The sequence below is a fragment of the Bombina bombina genome, chromosome 8, assembly GCF_027579735.1.
Source record: "Bombina bombina isolate aBomBom1 chromosome 8, aBomBom1.pri, whole genome shotgun sequence".
In the NCBI taxonomy this organism is placed as follows: domain Eukaryota; kingdom Metazoa; phylum Chordata; class Amphibia; order Anura; family Bombinatoridae; genus Bombina; species Bombina bombina.
Window position 1 is genome coordinate 97,377,525 of NC_069506.1, and position 19,964 is coordinate 97,397,488.

The following is a 19,964-nucleotide window of genomic DNA, read 5'->3' on the forward strand; positions in this document are numbered from 1 at the left end:
GCTATATTGATTATACTTCATATTTCTTATATATTTATCCTTAGAAATATCTAGAACCAAAATATAGTTAATGCAGATCAGAAATAATACACTTATTGTTCATCTAGATCACACAAAGAAATAGGAACAGGAAATACAGAAATTATGAAGTCATAGCATAGAGCAGTGACCTTGTATTAGTTATGTCTAATCTATTTAGTCTCAATATTAAAAGATAGATTAATTACCATTCATAATGTTGTTATATCTTATGTGATTATCTATGGGAAATGTCTTGGGGTTTTATTTGTTTTTTCAATCCCACCCCGTTTCTCCCCCCCCCCCCCCCCCCCCACGTGTGATAAAAGGAAAGAAAAAAAAAGAGGGGAAAAAAAAAAAATTAGAAATAAAATTTATTTACTCTTATGGAAAAATTCTTATCTACCAGTTCCCTAACAGGACTATTTCTGTGTTTTGAAAGGGGAACATTATATGATTTATTTCTGTGGGAGAGAATATTTTTAAAAAGATTTTCATTGTTTTGTTTGCCGGGTTCTTCCCTTAGGCCAAATACAATCTGAAATAGTGTTAGAGAAAGAGGGGTAATTTTTAGTACATTTTTTAACCAATATTCTATTTTAAGCCATAAGATCCTGACTTTTGGGTAGTGCCATACCATATTCAAAAAATTAGCTGCAAAATGTGAGCATTTGGGACATTTATTGAAACTTAAGTTGGCACATTTGTAGCCTTTCTCAGGGGTAAAATATGCCCTATGAAGGAATTTAACATGGGCTTCTCTCCATGTAGCCGAGAGTGTATTTTGGGTGATCTTTTTAAGTGAAAGTTGGAGGGTTTTTACTTCTATATTGCTCGAAGCGGTTAGTATATTCCAGTTTGCAGTCAATTGCGTTAGGACAGATACACCTTTATTTGTGCCTAAGAGATAGTAGCATGGTGAAATAGACATACGGCCATTTCTGGTTAATATTAACCAATCTTCAAGTTTGCCTATATTCCAATTCCATCCTTTTTCTTTAACTAGTTCAAGCGCAAAGTGCTTAAGTTGCAGATATGCGTAAAAATCTTTATTTAGCAAGCCAAATTCTGTATGATTTAATACAATGTCTTTTTTTGTCTATTATTTGGTAAACATTGGTCAAACCAGAATAATGCCATCTCTTAAAGACACCAGAAAGAATGCCTGCCTGAAATTTAGGATTCCCTAATATCGGCAAATATGAAGAGGCTTTACTATTTATTGCAAGAAGCTTTGTTATTTTTTGCCAAGCTTTAAGCGGGTTATAAATTGTTTTGAGTTTTTTTATTTCTGTCGGGGTTTCTTTTAAGTCAAGATGAATCAATGCAGATAAACAGTATGGATAACAGACGTTGGATTCTAGTTCGTTATTTAGGATGTAGTTGTTACAGGAGATCCAGTCTGTGACTATACGTGCAAGAAAAGAGAGGTTATATAGCCATATGTCAGGTAGGGCCAGTCCCCCGGATTCTCTTGGTACTGAGAGTTTCCTCAAAGATATTTTTGCTCTTTTCCCTTGCCATAGGAATTCTATAAGTGCGGTGTTAATTGAACGAATATCTTTCCCTAGCAGTAATATAGATGTATTTTGAAGGATATAAAGTAGTTTCGGGAGAAGGGCCATTTTAAATAGGGCTATTCGGCCAGATAATGATATTGGCAAATTATGCCAGTTCTTAAGTTTTTCTTTAATTACTTTCACGACTGGGGGAATATTAAGTTTGTAGAGATCTTCGGTATTAAGCGGGATATGAATTCCTAAATATTTAAAGGAGTCTGTAACCTGTCGTAATGGTATATTTGTTACCGAGTTCTCAGTATTTCTGAGCCAAAATATTTCAGATTTTGTGTAATTAACTTTGTATCCCGAAAAAGAACCAAAATAATCCAATATACAGAAAAGTTTTGGGATATTTAATTTGGTATTTGTCATATAGACAAGCAGATCGTCTGCATAGAGCCCAATTTTGATTTCATGCTTACGAATTCTAATTCCGTCGAGAGATTGTCTTATTTTAATTGCCAAGGGTTCAATGGCAATATTAAAGAGAAGCGGGGAGAGAGGGCAGCCCTGACGCGTCCCTCTACCTATGGGAATAGGTGGGGAGAGATTATTATTAATTATCAATCTTGTAGCAGACAAAGTGTAGAGATTCATTATAAAATCAGTAAATTTACCCTTGATACCAAAGTGTTTAAGTGAAGAATATATATGCTCATGAATAATTGAATCAAATGCCTTCTCTGCATCAATAGAGATAATAGCAAGGTCCTGTGTGCCCTCTCCCCCGCTACTCACATCTGACATCGCCTTGTAATATTCTGTCACAACTAATACCTCCCTAATTTTTGCGGCAGAATTTCTGTTATTTAGAAACCCTGACTGATCTGGATTGATAATTTCTGCAAGGGCCCCTTGTAATCTAGCCGCCAATACTGCTGTTAAAATTTTATAATCCACATTGAGGAGGGCTATGGGTCTGTACGATTCCTTGCAAACTGGGTCTTTATCGCCTTTAAGTATTAATATTGTATAAGACTGTGAAAAGGAGAGGGGGGTAGGTTTACCCTCAGTAAAGAAGCTGTTGAAAAGAGTACGGATGTGCGGGGTGATTTCACTGAGCAGTATTTTATAGAATTCGCTGGGGAGGCCGTCAGGACCGGGTGCTTTATTTGATGACAACTTAGATATTACTTTCTCAATCTCTTCCGCCGTAATGGGGGCGTTGAGATTGTTGATAGCTTCTGGAGCCAATGTGGGATGTTCAATTTCACTCCAAAACTCAGCGGATTTATTTACCTCAGTAGTTTTTGGTGTATACAGTTCTTTAAAATATTCATAAAATATCGTCAGGATATCATCTGGTTTAGTAACATGTTCCCCTTTATGTAGCAATTTATCTATATTTAATTGTTTTTTTTCGTTTTTGATTAGTTTAGCCAATATTCTGCCTGACTTGTTGCCATACCTGTACATTCTAGTTTGAGTTTTCAATTCTCTTTGTGTTTCTTGAGATAATACAAAGGCATCTCTCTCATTTTTCGCTCGTAGATAATTTGCCCAGTTGACAGGGGTTCTATCAGAAAGATATTGATTATAAGAATTCAGCAAAAATCTATAAGATTCTTTTTCCCTAAGCCTAGTTTTTTTTAATAGCATAGCACCATAAGCAATAATTTCCCCCCTCATTACAGCTTTCGCCGTTTCCCAGAATATTTCGGGGCTATTAAGATGTTCTCTATTGAAATGTGCATACTCTTTATATTTGTTTGATAGCCATTTTTTAAACTTTAGGTCTGATGTTAAATAGTAGGGAAAAAAGAAGCGTGAAGAAGAAGAGTGTGCATCTGCTAAATGTATTTCAAGAGAAATAGGTGCATGATCTGATAGTAATATCGGCATGATTGTCGCTTTGACCCTTGATACTGGAATACGCTCGTCAATCAAAAAAATGTCTATTCTAGACATGGTTTTATGGGCCTTCGAGAGGCAGGTGTAACTATGAGCAGTTGGATTTTGGTTTCTCCATATGTCGTATATGGCTAAATTGTGCATGATTTTTTTATATAGCTTGGTTTCTAAATTGTCTCTTTTTTGCTTCAGATGTTTAGTGTCTTGTCTTAATCTGTCTATTGGGCATTGAGGTGTCATATTAAAATCGCCACCAATGATTAGAGAGCCTTCTGTGTAAGATAGGAGTTTCGACTGGAGAGCATTCCAGTATTCTGGATCAAATACATTTGGACCGTATGTGTTACAGAGTGTGAGAGCATGCAATTTTAAACAACTTTCTAATTTACTTCTATTATTAAATTTTTTTTCTTCGTTCTCTTGGTATCTTTTGTTGAAAAGAAGAGATGTATGCTTAGGAGCCAGCCCAATTCTAGAGCACTATATGGCAGCAGTTTTGCAAGAATGTTATCCATTTGCAAGAGCACTAGATGGCAGCAGTTTTGCAAGAATGTTATCCATTTGCAAGAGCACTAGATGGCAGCAGTTTTGCAAGAATGTTATCCATCTGCAAGAGCACTAGATGGCAGCAGTTTTGCAAGAATGTTATCCATCTGCAAGAGCACTAGATGGCAGCAGTTTTGCAAGAATGTTATCCATCTGCAAGAGCACTAGATGGCAGCAGTTTTGCAAGAATGTTATCCATCTGCAAGAGCACTAGATGGTAGCAGTTTTGCAAGAATGTTATCCATTTGCAAGAGCACTAGATGGCAGCAGTTTTGCAAGAATGTTATCCATTTGCAAGAGCACTAGATGGCAGCAGTTTTGCAAGAATGTTATCCATCTGCAAGAGCACTAGAGGGCAGCAGTTTTGCAAGAATGTTATCCATTTGCAAGAGCACTAGATGGCAGCAGTTTTGCAAGAATGTTATCCATTTGCAAGAGCACTAGATGGCAGCAGTTTTGCAAGAATGTTATCCATTTGCAAGAGCACTAGATGGCAGCAGTTTTGCAAGAATGTTATCCATTTGCAAGAGCACTAGATGGCAGCAGTTTTGCAAGAATGTTATCCATTTGCAAGAGCACTAGATGGCAGCAGTTTTGCAAGAATGTTATCCATTTGCAAGAGCACTCGATGGCAGCAGTTTTGCAAGAATGTTATCCATTTGCAAGAGCACTATATGGCAGCAGTTTTGCAAGAATGTTATCCATTTGCAAGAGCACTAGATGGCAGCAGTTTTGCAAGAATGTTATCCATCTGCAAGAGCACTATATGGCAGCAGTTTTGCAAGAATGTTATCCATTTGCAAGAGCACTAGATGGCAGCAGTTTTGCAAGAATGTTATCCATCTGCAAGAGCACTAGATGGCAGCAGTTTTGCAAGAATGTTATCCATCTGCAAGAGCACTAGATGGCAGCAGTTTTGCAAGAATGTTATCCATCTGCAAGAGCACTAGATGGCAGCAGTTTTGCAAGAATGTTATCCATTTGCAAGAGCACTCGATGGCAGCAGTTTTGCAAGAATGTTATCCATTTGCAAGAGCACTAGATGGCAGCAGTTTTGCAAGAATGTTATCCATCTGCAAGAGCACTAGATGGCAGCAGTTTTGCAAGAATGTTATTAATTTGCAAGAGCACTAGATGGCAGCAGTTTTGCAAGAATGTTATCCATCTGCAAGAGCACTAGATGGCAGCAGTTTTGCAAGAATGTTATCCATTTGCAAGAGCACTAGATGGCAGCAGTTTTGCAAGAATGTTATCCATTTGCAAGAGCACTAGATGGCAGCAGTTTTGCAAGAATGTTATCCATTTGCAAGAGCACTCGATGGCAGCAGTTTTGCAAGAATGTTATCCATTTGCAAGAGCACTAGATGGCAGCACTATTTCCTGTCATGTTGTGCACCAGATGCCCACCAAGGTATCTCTTCAACACAGAATAGCATGGGAAAGAAGCAAATCTGATCATTAGAAGTAAATTGGAAGCTTTTTACAAATGCTATGTTCTGTCTGAATGAGAAAAGAACATTTTTGGGTTTCATATCCCTTTAAATTAGGACCAATAATCTGATGATTCATGTAAGGCATATTGGCTGCCAGTTAAAGGGACACTGAACCCAATTTTTTTATTTTGTGATTCAGATAGAGCATGACATTTTAAGCAACTTTTTCATTTACTCCTATTATCAATTTTTCTTCATTCTCTTGCTATCTTTATTTGCATCTGTTATTTTTTTGGTTCAGCACTTGTTTATTGGTCGGTTAAATCAATCCACCAATCGGCAAGAACAACCCAGGTTGTTCACCAAAAATGGGCCGGCATCTAAACTTACATTCTTGCTTTTCAATTAAAGATACCAAGAGAATGAAGAACACTTGATAATAGGAGTAAATTAGAAAGTTGCTTAAAAATGGCATGCTCTGTCTGAATCACGAAAGAAAAAATTTGGGTTCAGTGTCCCTTTAAACAACATAGTTATTCACTACAGCTGGGGGGGGAAACTGAACTTGCCAGTAAGAGGTGCCCACAACTATACAGGAAAAATAGTTCTTATTTTAGTCCAAGAAGGAATATTTTTAGAGAATTAGCATATATTAATATGATACATTCCATAGGCTTTCAGAACATTACAGTGGAATGAATGCAGCACTCTTGACAGCGGAATACAATGGTCCACTAAAAGGTATCATCAGTTGCTAAAAACAAAGTGGCATCTAGCAATATCCATGGGAACCTTATACAGGTTGAAAAAACCCTGCTGCCAAAGTGACAAGGCGTTACAAAAAGAATTCAAATAAATGTTGACTTAATACAGCTTTATGCCGCTCCTACAACATGCCCAGCTGCTATATCTTAACAAGACATTCCTCATCACTCAGACACATTTTATAGAAAGGAAATATGTGCAAGTCAGTAAGACTGTACCCAGAATGAGTGCATTAGACACAGTAGGGCTGCTTAATATTCCTGGCATCGGTGTATTCATGTGGATTATAATCATCTTCCTTCCTTATGCCCCTTTTAGTTAAAGGGAGGACAGTAAAGTCAAAATTAATCTTTCATGATTTATATAGGGCATGCGATTTTAAACATTTTTCCAATGTACTTTTTAATCATCACATTTGTTTTGTTCTCTTGGTATTCTTTGTTAAAGACTAAACTTAGGTAGGCTCATATGCCGATTTCTACAACCTTGAAGGCAACCTCTTATCTCGGTGCATTTTATTAGCTTTTAAAAACTAGGCAGTGCTTGTTCACGTGTACCATATAGATAAACATTGTGCTCACTCCAGTGGCGTTATTTATGAGTCAGTACTAATTGGCTGAAATGCAAGTTTGTAAAAAGAGATAAAGGGGCAGTCTGCATCGACTTCGATACAAGGTAATCACAGAGGTAAAGAGTGTATTAATATAACAGTGGTTGGTTATGCAAAACTGGGGGATGGGTTATAAAGGGATTATCTATCTTCTTAAACGATAAACATTTTCAAGTAGTCTGTCCCTTTTATAAAAAAAAAACAAAAAAACGTCAGGATATTGGTATATTATATAAGCGTTTTTTTGTTTGTTTTACTATAGAGAAGCAAGAAGATTGATCGGGATTACACCAACATTCAATATCCATTGGGAGAGAAAATAAAAGCTAAATCACCATCAACCACAGTCCAAAGTCAGCCTAGGTAATGTATGGGACCTCTGTCTGTGTGTTTCAGGCAGGCCCATGTGTTGTGTGCAATAGCCAGAGTAGAGAGCGAGGAATCCGTATGCCATAAGAACCATTTAATTCAGGTCAAACTCTTCAAAGCAAAACACTATTTGCATTGAGGATCCTTCAATTCTAGTCCTTAGGCCTCAGCTATGGGCCATGTTTTCTGGATCACATTTAGACCCTGATATTTAAAGATTCTCCAGCTTGGAGATGAATTGCAGTTCAGACTTCACAGAGGCTGAACTCACTGAATATTTAAATGAAAAAGGATGAAACTCTCCTGCACTGTGAGATCGCTCTTATTTCTATATACGAAGGAGAGACAAACCCAGTGCAATACAGTATTGCGTGATATGAGAGTTTTGTTACATTTCTATGTTACTTTAACGAATTGGGATTATACTTTGTATATTTCTGTTTTTATATATATATATATATATATATATATATATATATATATATATATATATATATATATATATACACACATACATACATACAAATTGCATTGCACTTTGAAGAGCTTCATTACTTTCTATGGAGGGCATCTCTCATCTCTCTGGGATTTCCAGATTTTTCCCTTTTCTTAGAAAATTCAGTTCTTTCTCTGAAGTCTGCTCTATAATCAAAATTTGTAAAATCACAATTCTAAATACACCACTGTACTCAAAATATAATACAAAATAGTTAAAATGTAATAACATTTAATCTGAATTGTAAAGTGATATAAAATAGAAAGCACAAAGTGTAAATGCAGCAGAACTGTCATGTCATGCAGTGCTTTATTGTACTGGGCAGGTGTTTTCTTCTCATACAGAAATGCAGGGAACGCCCCTTAGAGAAGTAAAGCAAAATCTGCCTTTTGAAATTTTCACTAGGGATCTCGCAGTGCTGGAGGATCATTTTAAAATATCTCACCTAAACAGAGAGGTTTTGAGAATCAGGGCCTTAGTAACAGCAGATTATTAACCATGGTTACAGAACAACTGATTATTTCACCTGCGCTTTAGTTTAGATATTATTCACCCCTTTAGTGCTGAGCCTAACCATGCCCCTATGCTGGAGCTATTTTTACTTGTTTGCGCTAATTGCATTTATACATCTGCTTTAGTATTGTTTTTTGTGGCACCCAAATGAATCATAACGCATTTATTTCAGCAGATCAAGCATTTTTAGAGGAGAATTTTAGTTTGCAGAAATGCCATAATATGAGAACGCATTCAAGGGAAATAAAAAAAGCAACATACTTTTCTTCTTAAACAAGAAGAGTCCACAACTGCATTCATTACTTTTGGGAATTCAGAACCTAGCAACCAGGAGGAGGCAAAGACACCCTAGCCAAAGGCTTCAAATATCCCCCAGTTATTCTGTGCCTTTTGTCACAGGAGCTTGGCAGAGAAGTGTCAGAAGTTCGAGTTAAGTCTCTTATGGAGGGTAGTACTCTTCGAAATGGGACTGGAATTTTAAGTAATCCTGTCAGCCTCTCAGTGAGAGCATGGATGGAGGTTAGAGTCCGGAGATGCAGGTAGAGTCTTTCTTGCAAAACCATCCCGACTCATATTAACAGCTCCTTGGCAATTAGCGTTGACGAGTTTTGCTACCTGCTTTTATTCACTCAAGTTCATGTCAGAAGCGAGGCTACTATCTGTCACACTTGGAGGGCCGTATTCCTGTTCCATGGTGTTGATTCCGGTAAGATTGTGTTATTTTTTTTTATTATGTGAAGTTAACGAGAGAAGGTAGGGTCCCAGTGGGACTCCTTTTATCTTAAATAGGAATCATGGGTTAATATCTCCTGAGGGGTGTTAGTGAGCAGGGGGGGACGTTAATCATGTTTGTTATATGGGTCTATCTGCTGATGTGTAGTAATACTTAGGCTCATGGCTTTTCGGAACATAACGGCCTTATCATGAATTGGCGCAATCTCTTGAAATTGCGTGCCTTTTTGTAACTGGCACGGTGCGCCTCGTGACCGGGTGCAGTTACATTGTTTTCCACTTCCGTATGCTAACTGTGTGGCGACAGAGAGATTCTGCTCGTGGGTTGTCTGGTTCACAGGAGGTGGTGAGTGCCCCAGCCATTGGGGGGTGTAAAAAGGTGCCAGTTAGAGTTTGTCATTTTTGTAATCCCAAGAGGATGGAGGATTCTGATTTCTTAGACATGGATGTCTCCGATATGGAGAATGTGTCTTGTGATGAATATAAAATGGCCCGGGTTATCCATGCCCATCAGTTATGTTCCGATTGCCGTTCTAGAGTGCTCTCTTCTCCCGAATCAGGGACCTTAGAGTGCGTTGAGCTCTCCGCCTCCGAGGATTCCAGGTTCCGTGAGGTATGTACCCCAGAACCTTCTTTTTTCTACGCAAGCAGGTGTCCCTATGGGCTTTACTCCTCCGGAAGATTCAGTTTGGACTCCTGGGGACCTCGGGGTCATTTAATTGATCCGGCGAGGGATGATTTTGCCTTCCGTTATAGGCTGGCATGTCTGTGTCCTTTTAAGGCATGTTTTGGCGGTGCTAGAGGATTCCAGTCCTAGTGGACTGAGGGATCTGAGGCCTTAGATGCTGGATATCAAGCTGATTAGATGTTTGGGGATGAAGCTAATTTCCTTGACGTCTCCGTTTTTTCTTTCTTTCTTTTATGTTTCGGTGCCAGTTCTGAGCTTGGGTAAATGGGGCCTCTGATCGGCTGGTTCCATTGGCGTATTCATTCACATTGGGTGTTCACCCATGGGTGCTGCCTTACTTTTATTTTGATCCGGATAGGATGTGTTTGATTTGTTTTATTAACCTAATGTCTAATATAATTCCGTTTTGGGAATGTTCTTTCTCTGGAAACGATACTTGCGATTTTGTGGTCGCATAGGCACTTCCCTGGAAGCTGCATACTTTTGAATAACAAAGTTATGTTTTTCTAGTTCTTATTATCGAACCTTCAGGTCATTTTTTCTTGGGCCTTAGACAGGTCTGGAGTGTCCTTATACCAGGCAGGTACTGGTCGGGCACTTTCTGCTGCTATTTGGGTTCATGTCACCCTTGTGGTGATGATTGAATCATGTGGATTCTGAATGTCACTTTGGCCTATTGATATGGACTCCGGGCTCGGATCCTACTTCGAAGTATGGGGCCTAGTGTGTAGATCCAACGCTTCTGGATGGAGGGTTGTAAGTTCCAATCTAAGTTGGCCTTTTCTGGCTATTCACTTGGGATACGGGGCTGACATTTTCAGATATCATGGTTCTTAAAGGTCCCTGGGGACCCGGAACCGTCGTTTTCATTCCTTTAGACTTGGGAGTGGTCTAGTTTTCTGAGTGTGAATGATTGGCATCCTCACTTGCGGTTTCTTCCAGATGTTGACTCCTTTGCCTAATAGCATTACTTTTGCGGTGGCGGAGTCTCTTTCATTCCCATCTTGGATTGGGTCATCTGTTTGGAAGTGTGGGCATGTCCTTCTTTGCTCAGCATTGCGTTTGCTCTAGTACGTGGAGTGCAGGGGTTATCCTACCTTTCTGCAAGGCTCCCAGCCTTTGCACTGTTAAAGGGTTTTTGGGAGACCAATCCTGCAAGGATCTCTGTAGACTGTCGTCTTCTCCATATAGGATCTGCCCTTGGTCATACCTTGGTCTTTTGACGCTAGGGTGTTGTCCTTCGACCTCGTTGCAGATCTAGCCTTCAGGCTTTAGTGTGGAGGTCTGAGGTCGATTACAGTTTTTCGCCTTTCTGGGATCAGGAAGATGACCATTTATCCTCACCAGCGTGTGGATCAGGTAGTTAAGCCTGTCTACAAGGGTTACCTTGTGATCCAGGGGTACTAGGTGCCCAATTCTTAAACTGGTCAGGAGTTCTTTCAGACTCTTGGGTTTGAGGCTGTTGCTAGGTTCTTTAAGTCTACGGACTTTAGATGGTGCACTCCTACTCATAGGAGGCAGCTTAGGGTTCCTCAGGAGGTTAGATCTTTTGATCGATTATATTTTTCGAGGACTCTGGCTTAGGACCATGCCTCTTGCTTGGATCGGGCATGGACGGTTCTGCTTAACCTTAGGGTTTGGATTCCCATGTGTCCCTTTGAAGGGGGTGAGGTTTCTGTCTCTCATGGGAGATTCATATCTGCTTGAGGTTTAAGTTTTTAAGGTCCCTCTGATGGGTCCCTACTGGTCTTCTGGGGCATCTAATGCTTTCTTGTAGACTCCAGGTGTCGTTTCAACTGGGATGGCAATATTGGCCGAAGGGTCTCGCCTCTATTGGTAGGGTGTTTTCCGTTGCTTAGTTCCCTCTCTCACCTAGGGTGGGGGATGGGTTCTTGTGCGTTCTCCTTGATTTGGAGATATCTCAGTATCTGTGAAGACTTGTGGGTCCTTGTTTTTTTTGTCTTGTAGGGATTTTTTCCCCCACTTGCGTACACAGAATCTTGGAATAGTGGTTGACTCCACTGTTCCTGAAGCAGAAGGTTGTGGGTTTGAACCCAGGTAAGGTTCCTGTTATCTACTGGATTCTGGTATTTGGATGCTGGGGGTCTGAGTACTCTCTTCCCTTGGGAAGTGTTCCTCTTTATGGAAAACACTAGTGTAGGGGTTCTCGGACCTGAGCACGAAGTTCCTGTCCTGACTAATGGTAGCATGCCGGTTGTAGTAGAGTTCTACTTGTGGGTTTTGCTTCCTCGTAGATCCATCCTTTTTCTTCCAGAGGTCTGGAACTCTTGTCTTCGGTCTTAACTAGCCTTTGGGCTGGGACCATTACCCTGGAGGGAAGGTCGGGGATCGGTTTGCTCTATTTTCTTGAGTCTGTCCTCCCCTTTGGTGGAAGGACTTTTGATGTCCATCTTTCTTTGGTGGCATCTGCTGCTGGGAGGGGACGCTCCTGGGAGCCCGGTATTTTCCAGTCGGGAGCTGTTGTCAAGATTTTTCGGCGTTACTCGGTGGGTTGAGTCCCACGATGGCTTAGGGTCAGCTTTGCTGCCTGGAGGCTGGTCATCGCGAGTTCTTGTTTCAGGTGGCTCGATGTTCTCTTGGAGAGCTCTTTGTTTGCTGCTGGGATAGTTATCCTGTCTCTGCTGTCTGCTTGTCTAGCCTGTGGGTTTCGACTTGACTGTTATGCAACAGGAAACTCGTGGTTTTCTGGAGCACCATATGTGGTATGGTGTTGTGTCAGGGATATGAGAGTGGCCCTCGGGTCAACTTAGTGACGTTTGTATCCTGAGTATGGACTTCTTTTCTGGTCTTTGTGCTTCTAGGGAGTTTGTCTCCCTGAGCGATGATACTGTGGCAAACTTGGGTTGCTCTAAGTTTGTTTTGAGCCCGTGTTGGATGGTCCTTTGGATCTCTTATGGAGTTATCTATTCTCCCTCTCGGGGGTAGATAGAGGTTCTTGACCTTTAGGTCGGGGGTACTTTTCGTGGGAGTCGAGAGCCACTGAGCTAACTTCTTGGAGGCTTTTGTGCTCAGCAGACTCCGGCTTTGCAGGTTATATAACTGATGTGCAGTTACCTGGGCTTCCTTTTTTTTTTTTTTTTAGCTGTATCGTTTATAATTTTTTATAAGGGTGTCGGTAATTTCAGGCTGTGGTGCCTTTTCGAAGGGGCCGCCTTTTGTACCCACCCTTTCTTTGCATTCAGTGTCCTCTAGCTTTGGTATTGTTTTCCCAAAAGTAATGAATGGAGCTGTGGACTTTTTCACCTTGATATTTTTACTACTGTTCCTTGTTCCCTTGGCAGAATGACTAAGGGAAGTGGGGGAGGTATTTAAAGCCTTTGGCTGGGGTGTCTTTGCCTCCTCCTGGTGGCCAGGTTCTGAATTCCCAAAAGTTGTGAATGCTGCTGTGGACTCTTCTGTCAGGTAAGCATAATTTATGTTTTTGCTGCCATCTCGTGATAATACTGGAGAACAGTTGAATATATATTCTTTGTTATATATCGAATTTATTTTGTTGGGATTTGTTTTTACATTTTTTTTCAGTAGTAGCTAATTTATATCTGTCCTTAATTTGTTTAATTAGAGGATACATGAAGTTTTTAGAGGAATTTTAGTGGTTATGTCCCTGCTCTGCAAATTGTGCTAACAAAATGACAGTTTTAAATGTTTATAAAATACTTATTTTGTATGCAGATCCTTTGCAGTGAGTAGTTTTTAACTGTGGATTTATACTATTCATATACAAAGGAAAAAATGGTTTTGTGTCCCTTTAAGCCCTTAAAGTACTCCATTTCTCCAACATTGGTGTTTCCGGTCCACGGCGTCATCCATAACTTGTGGGAATATTCTCTTCCCCAACAGGAAATGGCAAAGAGCACAGCAAAAGCTGTCCATATAGTCCCTCCCAGGCTCCGCCCCCCCCAGTCATTCTCTTTGCCGCTCTGAACAAGTAGCATCTCCACGGAGATGGTGAAGAGTATGTGGTGTTTAGTTGTAGTTTTTTATTCTTCTATCAAGAGTTTGTTATTTTAAATAGTGCTGGTATGTACTATTTACTCTGAAACAGAAAGAGATGAAGAGTTCTGTTTATAAGAGGAGGAGGATTTTAGCAGCAGTAACTAAAATAGATTGCTGTTCCCACACAGGACTGTTGAGCTGAGAGAACTTCAGTTGGGGGAACAGTTTGCAGACTTTTCTGCTTAAGGTATGACTAGCCATTTTTCTAACAAGACTGTGTAATGCTGGAAGGCTGTCATTTTTCCCCTCATGGGGATCGGTAAGCCATTTTCTTAGTCTCAAACAGAATAAAGGGCTTATTATGGGCTATAAACTGGTAGACACTTTTATGGGCTAAATCGATTGCTTTATTTAGGTATTATATACAGTTTGAAGTTGAATTTCACACTTTTATAACTTTGGGGAACGTTTTTTACGCCAGGCACTTGTTTAGACACCTTCCCAGTCAGGAAGGGCCTTCTCTGTAGTAGGCAGAGCCTCATTTTCGCGCCATTACTGCGCAGTTACTTTTGAGAGCAGTACATGCAGCTGCATGTGTGTGGGTCTGGAATTCACTGTAAAGGTTCCTAGAAGGTTTCATTTGGTATCGTATACCCCCCTGGGATTGGTGAAGTCGCAGCAAAGGCTGGGGCTGGGACTGTAAGGGGGTTAAAGTTGTAAATGGCTCCGGTTTCCACATTTTAAGGGTTAACAGCCTGAAATTTGGGGTGCAATGCTTTGAATGCTTTAAGACACTGTGGTGAAAATTTGGTAAATCCTTCATAGTTTTTCACATATTCAGTAATAAAGTGTGCACTGTTTAACATTTAAAGAGACAGTAACGGTTTTGTTTTAAAACGGTTTTTGTGCTTTATTAACCAGTTTAAGCCTGTTTAACATGTCTGTGCCTTCAGATAGATCATGTTCTGTATGTATGGAAGCCAATGTGATTCCCCCTTCTAATATGTGTGATAATTGTGCCATAGCGTCCAAACAAGGTAAGGACAGTACTGTCACAGATAATAAAGTTGCCCAAGATGATTCCTCAGATGAAGGAAGTAGACATAGTTCTACATCATCTCCGTCTGTGTCTACACCAGTTTTGCCCACCCAGGAGACCCCTAGTACTTCTAGCGCGCCAATGCTTGTTACTATGCAACAATTGACGGCAATAATGGATAACTCCATAGCAAATATTTTATCCAAAATGCCAGCATTTCAGAGAAAGCGCGATTGCTCTGTTTTAAACACTGTAGAGCAGGAGGGCGCTGATGATAATTTTTCTGTCATACCCTCACACCAATCTGAAGTGGTAATGAGGGAGGTTTTGTCAGATGGGGAAATTTCTGATACAGGAAGAATTTCTCAGCAGGCAGAACCTGATGTTGTGACATTTAAATTTAAATTAGAGCATCTCCGCGCATTGCTTAAAGAGGTGCTATCTACTTTGGATGATTGTGACAATCTGGTCATCCCAGAAAAATTGTGCAAGATGGACAAGTTCCTAGAGGTCCCGGTGCACCCCGACGCTTTTCCAATACCCAAGCGGGTGGCGGACATAGTGAATAAGGAGTGGGAGAAGCCAGGCATACCTTTTGTCCCTCCTCCTATATTTAAGAAATTATTCCCTATGGTCGACCCCAGAAAGGACTTATGGCAAACAGTCCCTAAGGTCAAGGGGGCGGTTTCTACACTAGCCAAACGCACGACCATTCCTATTGAGGACAATTGTGCTTTCAAAGATCCTATGGATAAAAAATTGGAGGGTTTGCTTAAAAAGTTTTTTGTACAGCAAGGTTACCTCCTTCAACCTATTTCGTGTATTATTCCTGTCACTACAGCAGCGTGGTGTATTGCAGTGGCACCTTACCTGGACGACATCCTAATCCAAGCGTCGTCCCTTTCCAAAGCAAAGGCTCATACAGACATTGTTCTAGCCTTTCTCAGATCTCACGGGTGGAAGGTGAACATAGAAAAGAGTTCCCTGTCTCCGTCGACAAGAGTTCCCTTCTTGGGAACAATAATAGATTCTTTAGAAATGAAGATTTTCCTGACAGATGTCAGAAAGTCAAAGCTTCTAAACTCTTGTCAAGTTCTTCACTCTATTCTGCAGCCTTCCATAGCTCAGTGCATGGAAGTAGTAGGGTTGATGGTTGCAGCAATGGACATAGTTCCTTTTGCTCGAATTCATCTAAGACCATTAAAACTGTGCATGCTCAAGCAGTGGAATGGGGACTATACAGACTTGTCTCCAAGGATTCAAGTAGACCAGATGACCAGAGACTCACTCCGTTGGTGGCTGACCCAGGATCATCTGTCCCAGGGAATGAGCTTCCGCAGACCAGAGTGGGTCATTGTCACGACCGACGCCAGTCTATTAGGCTGGAGCGCGGTTCTGGGATTCCCTGAAAGCTCAGGGTCTATGGTCTCGGGAAGAGTCTCTTCTCCCGATAAACATTCTGGAACTGAGAGCGATATTCAATGCTCTCCGGGCTTGGCCTCAACTAGCGAAGGCCAGATTCATAAGATTCCAGTCAGACAACATGCCGACTGTTGCTTACATCAACCATCAGGGGGGAACAAGGAGTTCCCTGGTGATGAGAGAGGTGTCCAAAATCATCAAATGGGCGGAGGATCACTCCTGCCATCTATCTGCGATCCACATCCCAGGAGTAGAAAACTGGGAGGCGGATTATCTGAGTCGTCAGACTTTCCATCCGGGGGAGTGGGAACTTCACCCGGAGGTGTTTGCCCAGTTGACTCAATTATGGGGCATTCCAGACATGGATCTGTTGGCGTCTCGTCAGAACTTCAAGGTTTCTTGCTACGGGACCAGATCCAGGGATCCCAAGGCGACTCTAGTGGATGCATTAGTGGCGCCTTGGTCCTTCAACCTAGCTTATGCGTTTCCACCGTTCCCTCTCCTTCCCAGGCTGGTAGCCAGGATCAAACAGGAGAAGGCCTCTGTGATTCTGATAGCTCCTGCGTGGCCACGCAGGACTTGGTATGCAGACCTGGTGAATATGTCATCGGTTCCACCATGGAAGCTACCTTTGAGACAGGATCTTCTAGTGCAAGGTCCATTCGAACATCCAAATCTAATTTCTCTACAGCTGACTGCTTGGAAATTGAACGCTTGATTTTATCCAAGCGCGGGTTTTCGGATTCAGTGATAGATACTTTGGTCCAAGCCAGAAAACCTGTGACTAGAAAGATTTACCATAAAATATGGAAAAGATATATCTGTTGGTGTGAATCCCAGGGATTCTCATGGAGTAAGATTAAAATTCCCAGGATCCTCTCCTTTCTCCAAGAAGGTTTGGATAAGGGATTGTCAGCGAGTTCTCTAAAGGGACAGATTTCTGCTCTATCTATCTTGTTACACAAACGACTGGCAGCTGTGCCAGATGTTCAAGCTTTTGTACAGGATCAAGCCTGTTTACAGACCTTTGACTCCTCCCTGGAGTCTAAATTTAGTTCTTTCAGTTCTTCAAGGGGTTCCGTTTGAACCCTTACATTCCATAGATATCAAGTTATTATCTTGGAAAGTTCTGTTTTTGGTTGCTATTTCTTCTGCTAGAAGAGTTTCTGAATTATCTGCTTTGCAGTGTGACCCACCCTATCTGGTGTTCCATTCAGATAAGGTTGTTTTGCGTACCAAGCCTGTTTTTTTTCCAAAAGTTGTTTCCAACAAGAATATTAACCAGGAAATAGTTGTTCCTTCTTTGTGTCCGAATCCAGTTTCAAAGAAGGAACGTTTGTTACACAATTTAGATGTAGTCAGTGCTTTAAAGTTCTATTTAGAAGCAACAAAGGATTTCAGACAAACTTCTTCTCCGTTTGTCGTTTATTCTGGTAAGAGGAGAGGTCAAAAAGCTACTGCTACCTCTCTTTCCTTCTGGCTGAAAAGCATCATCCGATTGGCTTATGAGACTGCCGGACGGCAGCCTCCTGAACGAATCACAGCTCACTCTACTAGGGCTGTGGCTTCCACATGGGCCTTCAAGAACGAGGCTTCTGTTGATCAGATATGTAAGGCAGCGACTTGGTCTTCTCTGCACACTTTTGCCAAATTCTACAAATTTGATACTTTTGCTTCTTCTGAGGCTATTTTTGGGAGAAAGGTTTTGCAAGCCGTGGTGCCTTCTGTTTAGGTAACCTGATTGGCTCCCTCCCTTCATCCGTGTCCTAAAGCTTTGGTATTGGTTCCCACAAGTTATGGATGACGCCGTGGACCGGACACACCAATGTTGGAGAAAACAGAATTTATGCTTACCTGATAAATTACTTTCTCCAACGTTGTGTCCGGTCCACGGCCCGCCCTGGTTTTTTAATCAGGTTTGAAAAATTTCTTTCTTTATACACTACAGTCACCACGGCACCCTATAGTTTCTCCTTTTTTTTCTCCTATCCGTCGGTCGAATGACTGGGGGGCGGAGCCTGGGAGGGACTATATGGACAGCTTTTGCTGTGCTCTTTGCCATTTCCTGTTGGGGAAGAGAATATTCCCACAAGTTATGGATGACGCCGTGGACCGGACACACCTTTGGAGAAAGTAATTTATCAGGTAAGCATAAATTCGGTTTTCCTTTTTTCAGAGTTGATGATTCCGCCTGTGTCTATGAAAACCTGAATATTAGAAGCACACATATGTCAAGTACAAGTAATGCTGGCAGATAAACCTCATCAGCGATCGAGATGCGCAGATACAAATGAGTAGGTCTCTTTATATTTACTGTTATGATGGAATCTTGCCCTTATGACTAGGTAGTAAACTTTACACCTGGAATGTAATTTAGGCTTATATCAGTAATTTACATAAGTGTACTTTTCTCAAGACTTTAAAATTATTTATAATTTTGGCATTATTATTTTTATTATGATTCTGGGCTTCATGTGAAAATCCACTAATAAAAGGACAGTCAAGTCAAAATTAAACTTGCATGATTCATATAGGGCATGTCATTTTTAAATCGCCACTTATCTCAGTGCTAGAGAGTGCTAGGTTATGTGTGTTATATAGCTAACATTGTGCTCACTTCTGTGGAGTTACCTAGGAGTCTGCACTGATTGGCTAAAATGCATGTCTGTTAAAAGACATTAGATAAGGGGGCAGTCTGCAGAGTCTTAGATACATGGTAATCACAGAAGTAAAAAAGTGTATTAATATAACAGTGTTGGTTATGCAAAACTGGGGAATGGGTAATAAAGAGATTATCTATTTTTTTAACAATAAAACTGTTCAAGTAGACTGTCCCTTTAAACTATTGTCCTATTCAAGAAGTATTGTTTTAAGAGTGTGCATCTTATCTGTGAAATGATAGCAGTTAAATAAAATTTACTGACTCGCATACATAGCAAGTTTTGGTTTTTTTAATAACATTCCCCTTTGAAACACCAACAACTTTTATTAGGCACTATTGGTTTTTGGGAAGTTGAGGGAATTGTTATTAGGACAGTAGTAGGTATAAAAGACTGGCACTCAAATTCTATTAAAAACAAAAACTTTATTCAGATAGATTTAATAAAGACCTCACACAAAGGCCGTCTGTTATTTGAAGATTTTCATGCCAAAAGGCCCTTAGTCATGATGTTAAGATCCACATAAATACTGTGATCTGAGGGTGTGGTTTTACTCATTATTTTCTAAATCAAACCATTGCCTTTGTGTTTGCAGGACACAACCTTTTGTCTCTGTTTCTCGGCCATGGCTGTCTGGAGTTGCCCCCTGTATTGCAGCTTACCCTTGCCTTGCCCCCCCGAGTCAGCTCCAAAATGGAGGCACCCAAATGGAAAAGCAGAGATGGAGATGCTGTGAGGGAGAGCACACCTACCGTAACTTATTACTGAAGAACAATCTTTATTTGCCTCGGCAAAATATTTATTTAAGTGCCTCAGAAAGTCCACTGAGTTTTAAATATTTTTAATTACTTTTTTTTCTGTTTTATTCTTTGTTTTGTAAAAATGTATAATAAATTCTTTGGTCTATGACTTTAAAAAAAATAAAGACTTTTGTTTATTATTTTCATCATTTTTGTTTAACTGTGTTAAAAATATTTACTTGCTTTTCTTGTAAATCACATGTAGCTTCAGGTGTGTGTTTAAAGGGACACTAAACACTTCATGCACCACCCTTTAAATATGGTCGCGGCCATTTTGGAACCTAGATTTCACTGCAAGTATCTGAAGGAGCATTGCTACATGTGTGCAGACACATCAGCACTGGAATAGATTGAGAGCCAGATTTCAAAATGGCGGAACCCATGATTAGATGAATAGACAATAATTCCTTTAGAAATTGTAAGTTAAAAATCAGCGATTGTAAAACCTTTTAGGTGGCGGACTGAAATCATCCTGATCCGATACGATCACTAGAAATGCTTGT

At 40.6% G+C, this 19,964-nt stretch overlaps 1 protein-coding gene across 1 annotated transcript in view; it reads left to right on the forward strand.

Annotated features, from left to right (window-relative positions):
• LOC128638486 (tyrosine-protein phosphatase non-receptor type 11-like) overlaps positions 1-19,607 on the forward strand; it is a 372,663-nt gene extending 353,056 nt beyond the window's left edge. The window contains 3 exon segments of the mRNA XM_053690465.1: positions 7,048-7,148; positions 18,178-18,295; positions 19,257-19,607. Of these exon segments, the coding sequence (XP_053546440.1) occupies positions 7,048-7,148; positions 18,178-18,259 (183 nt within the window). The 3' untranslated portion in view covers positions 18,260-18,295; positions 19,257-19,607.
• The last annotated feature ends 357 nt before the right edge of the window (positions 19,608-19,964 follow it).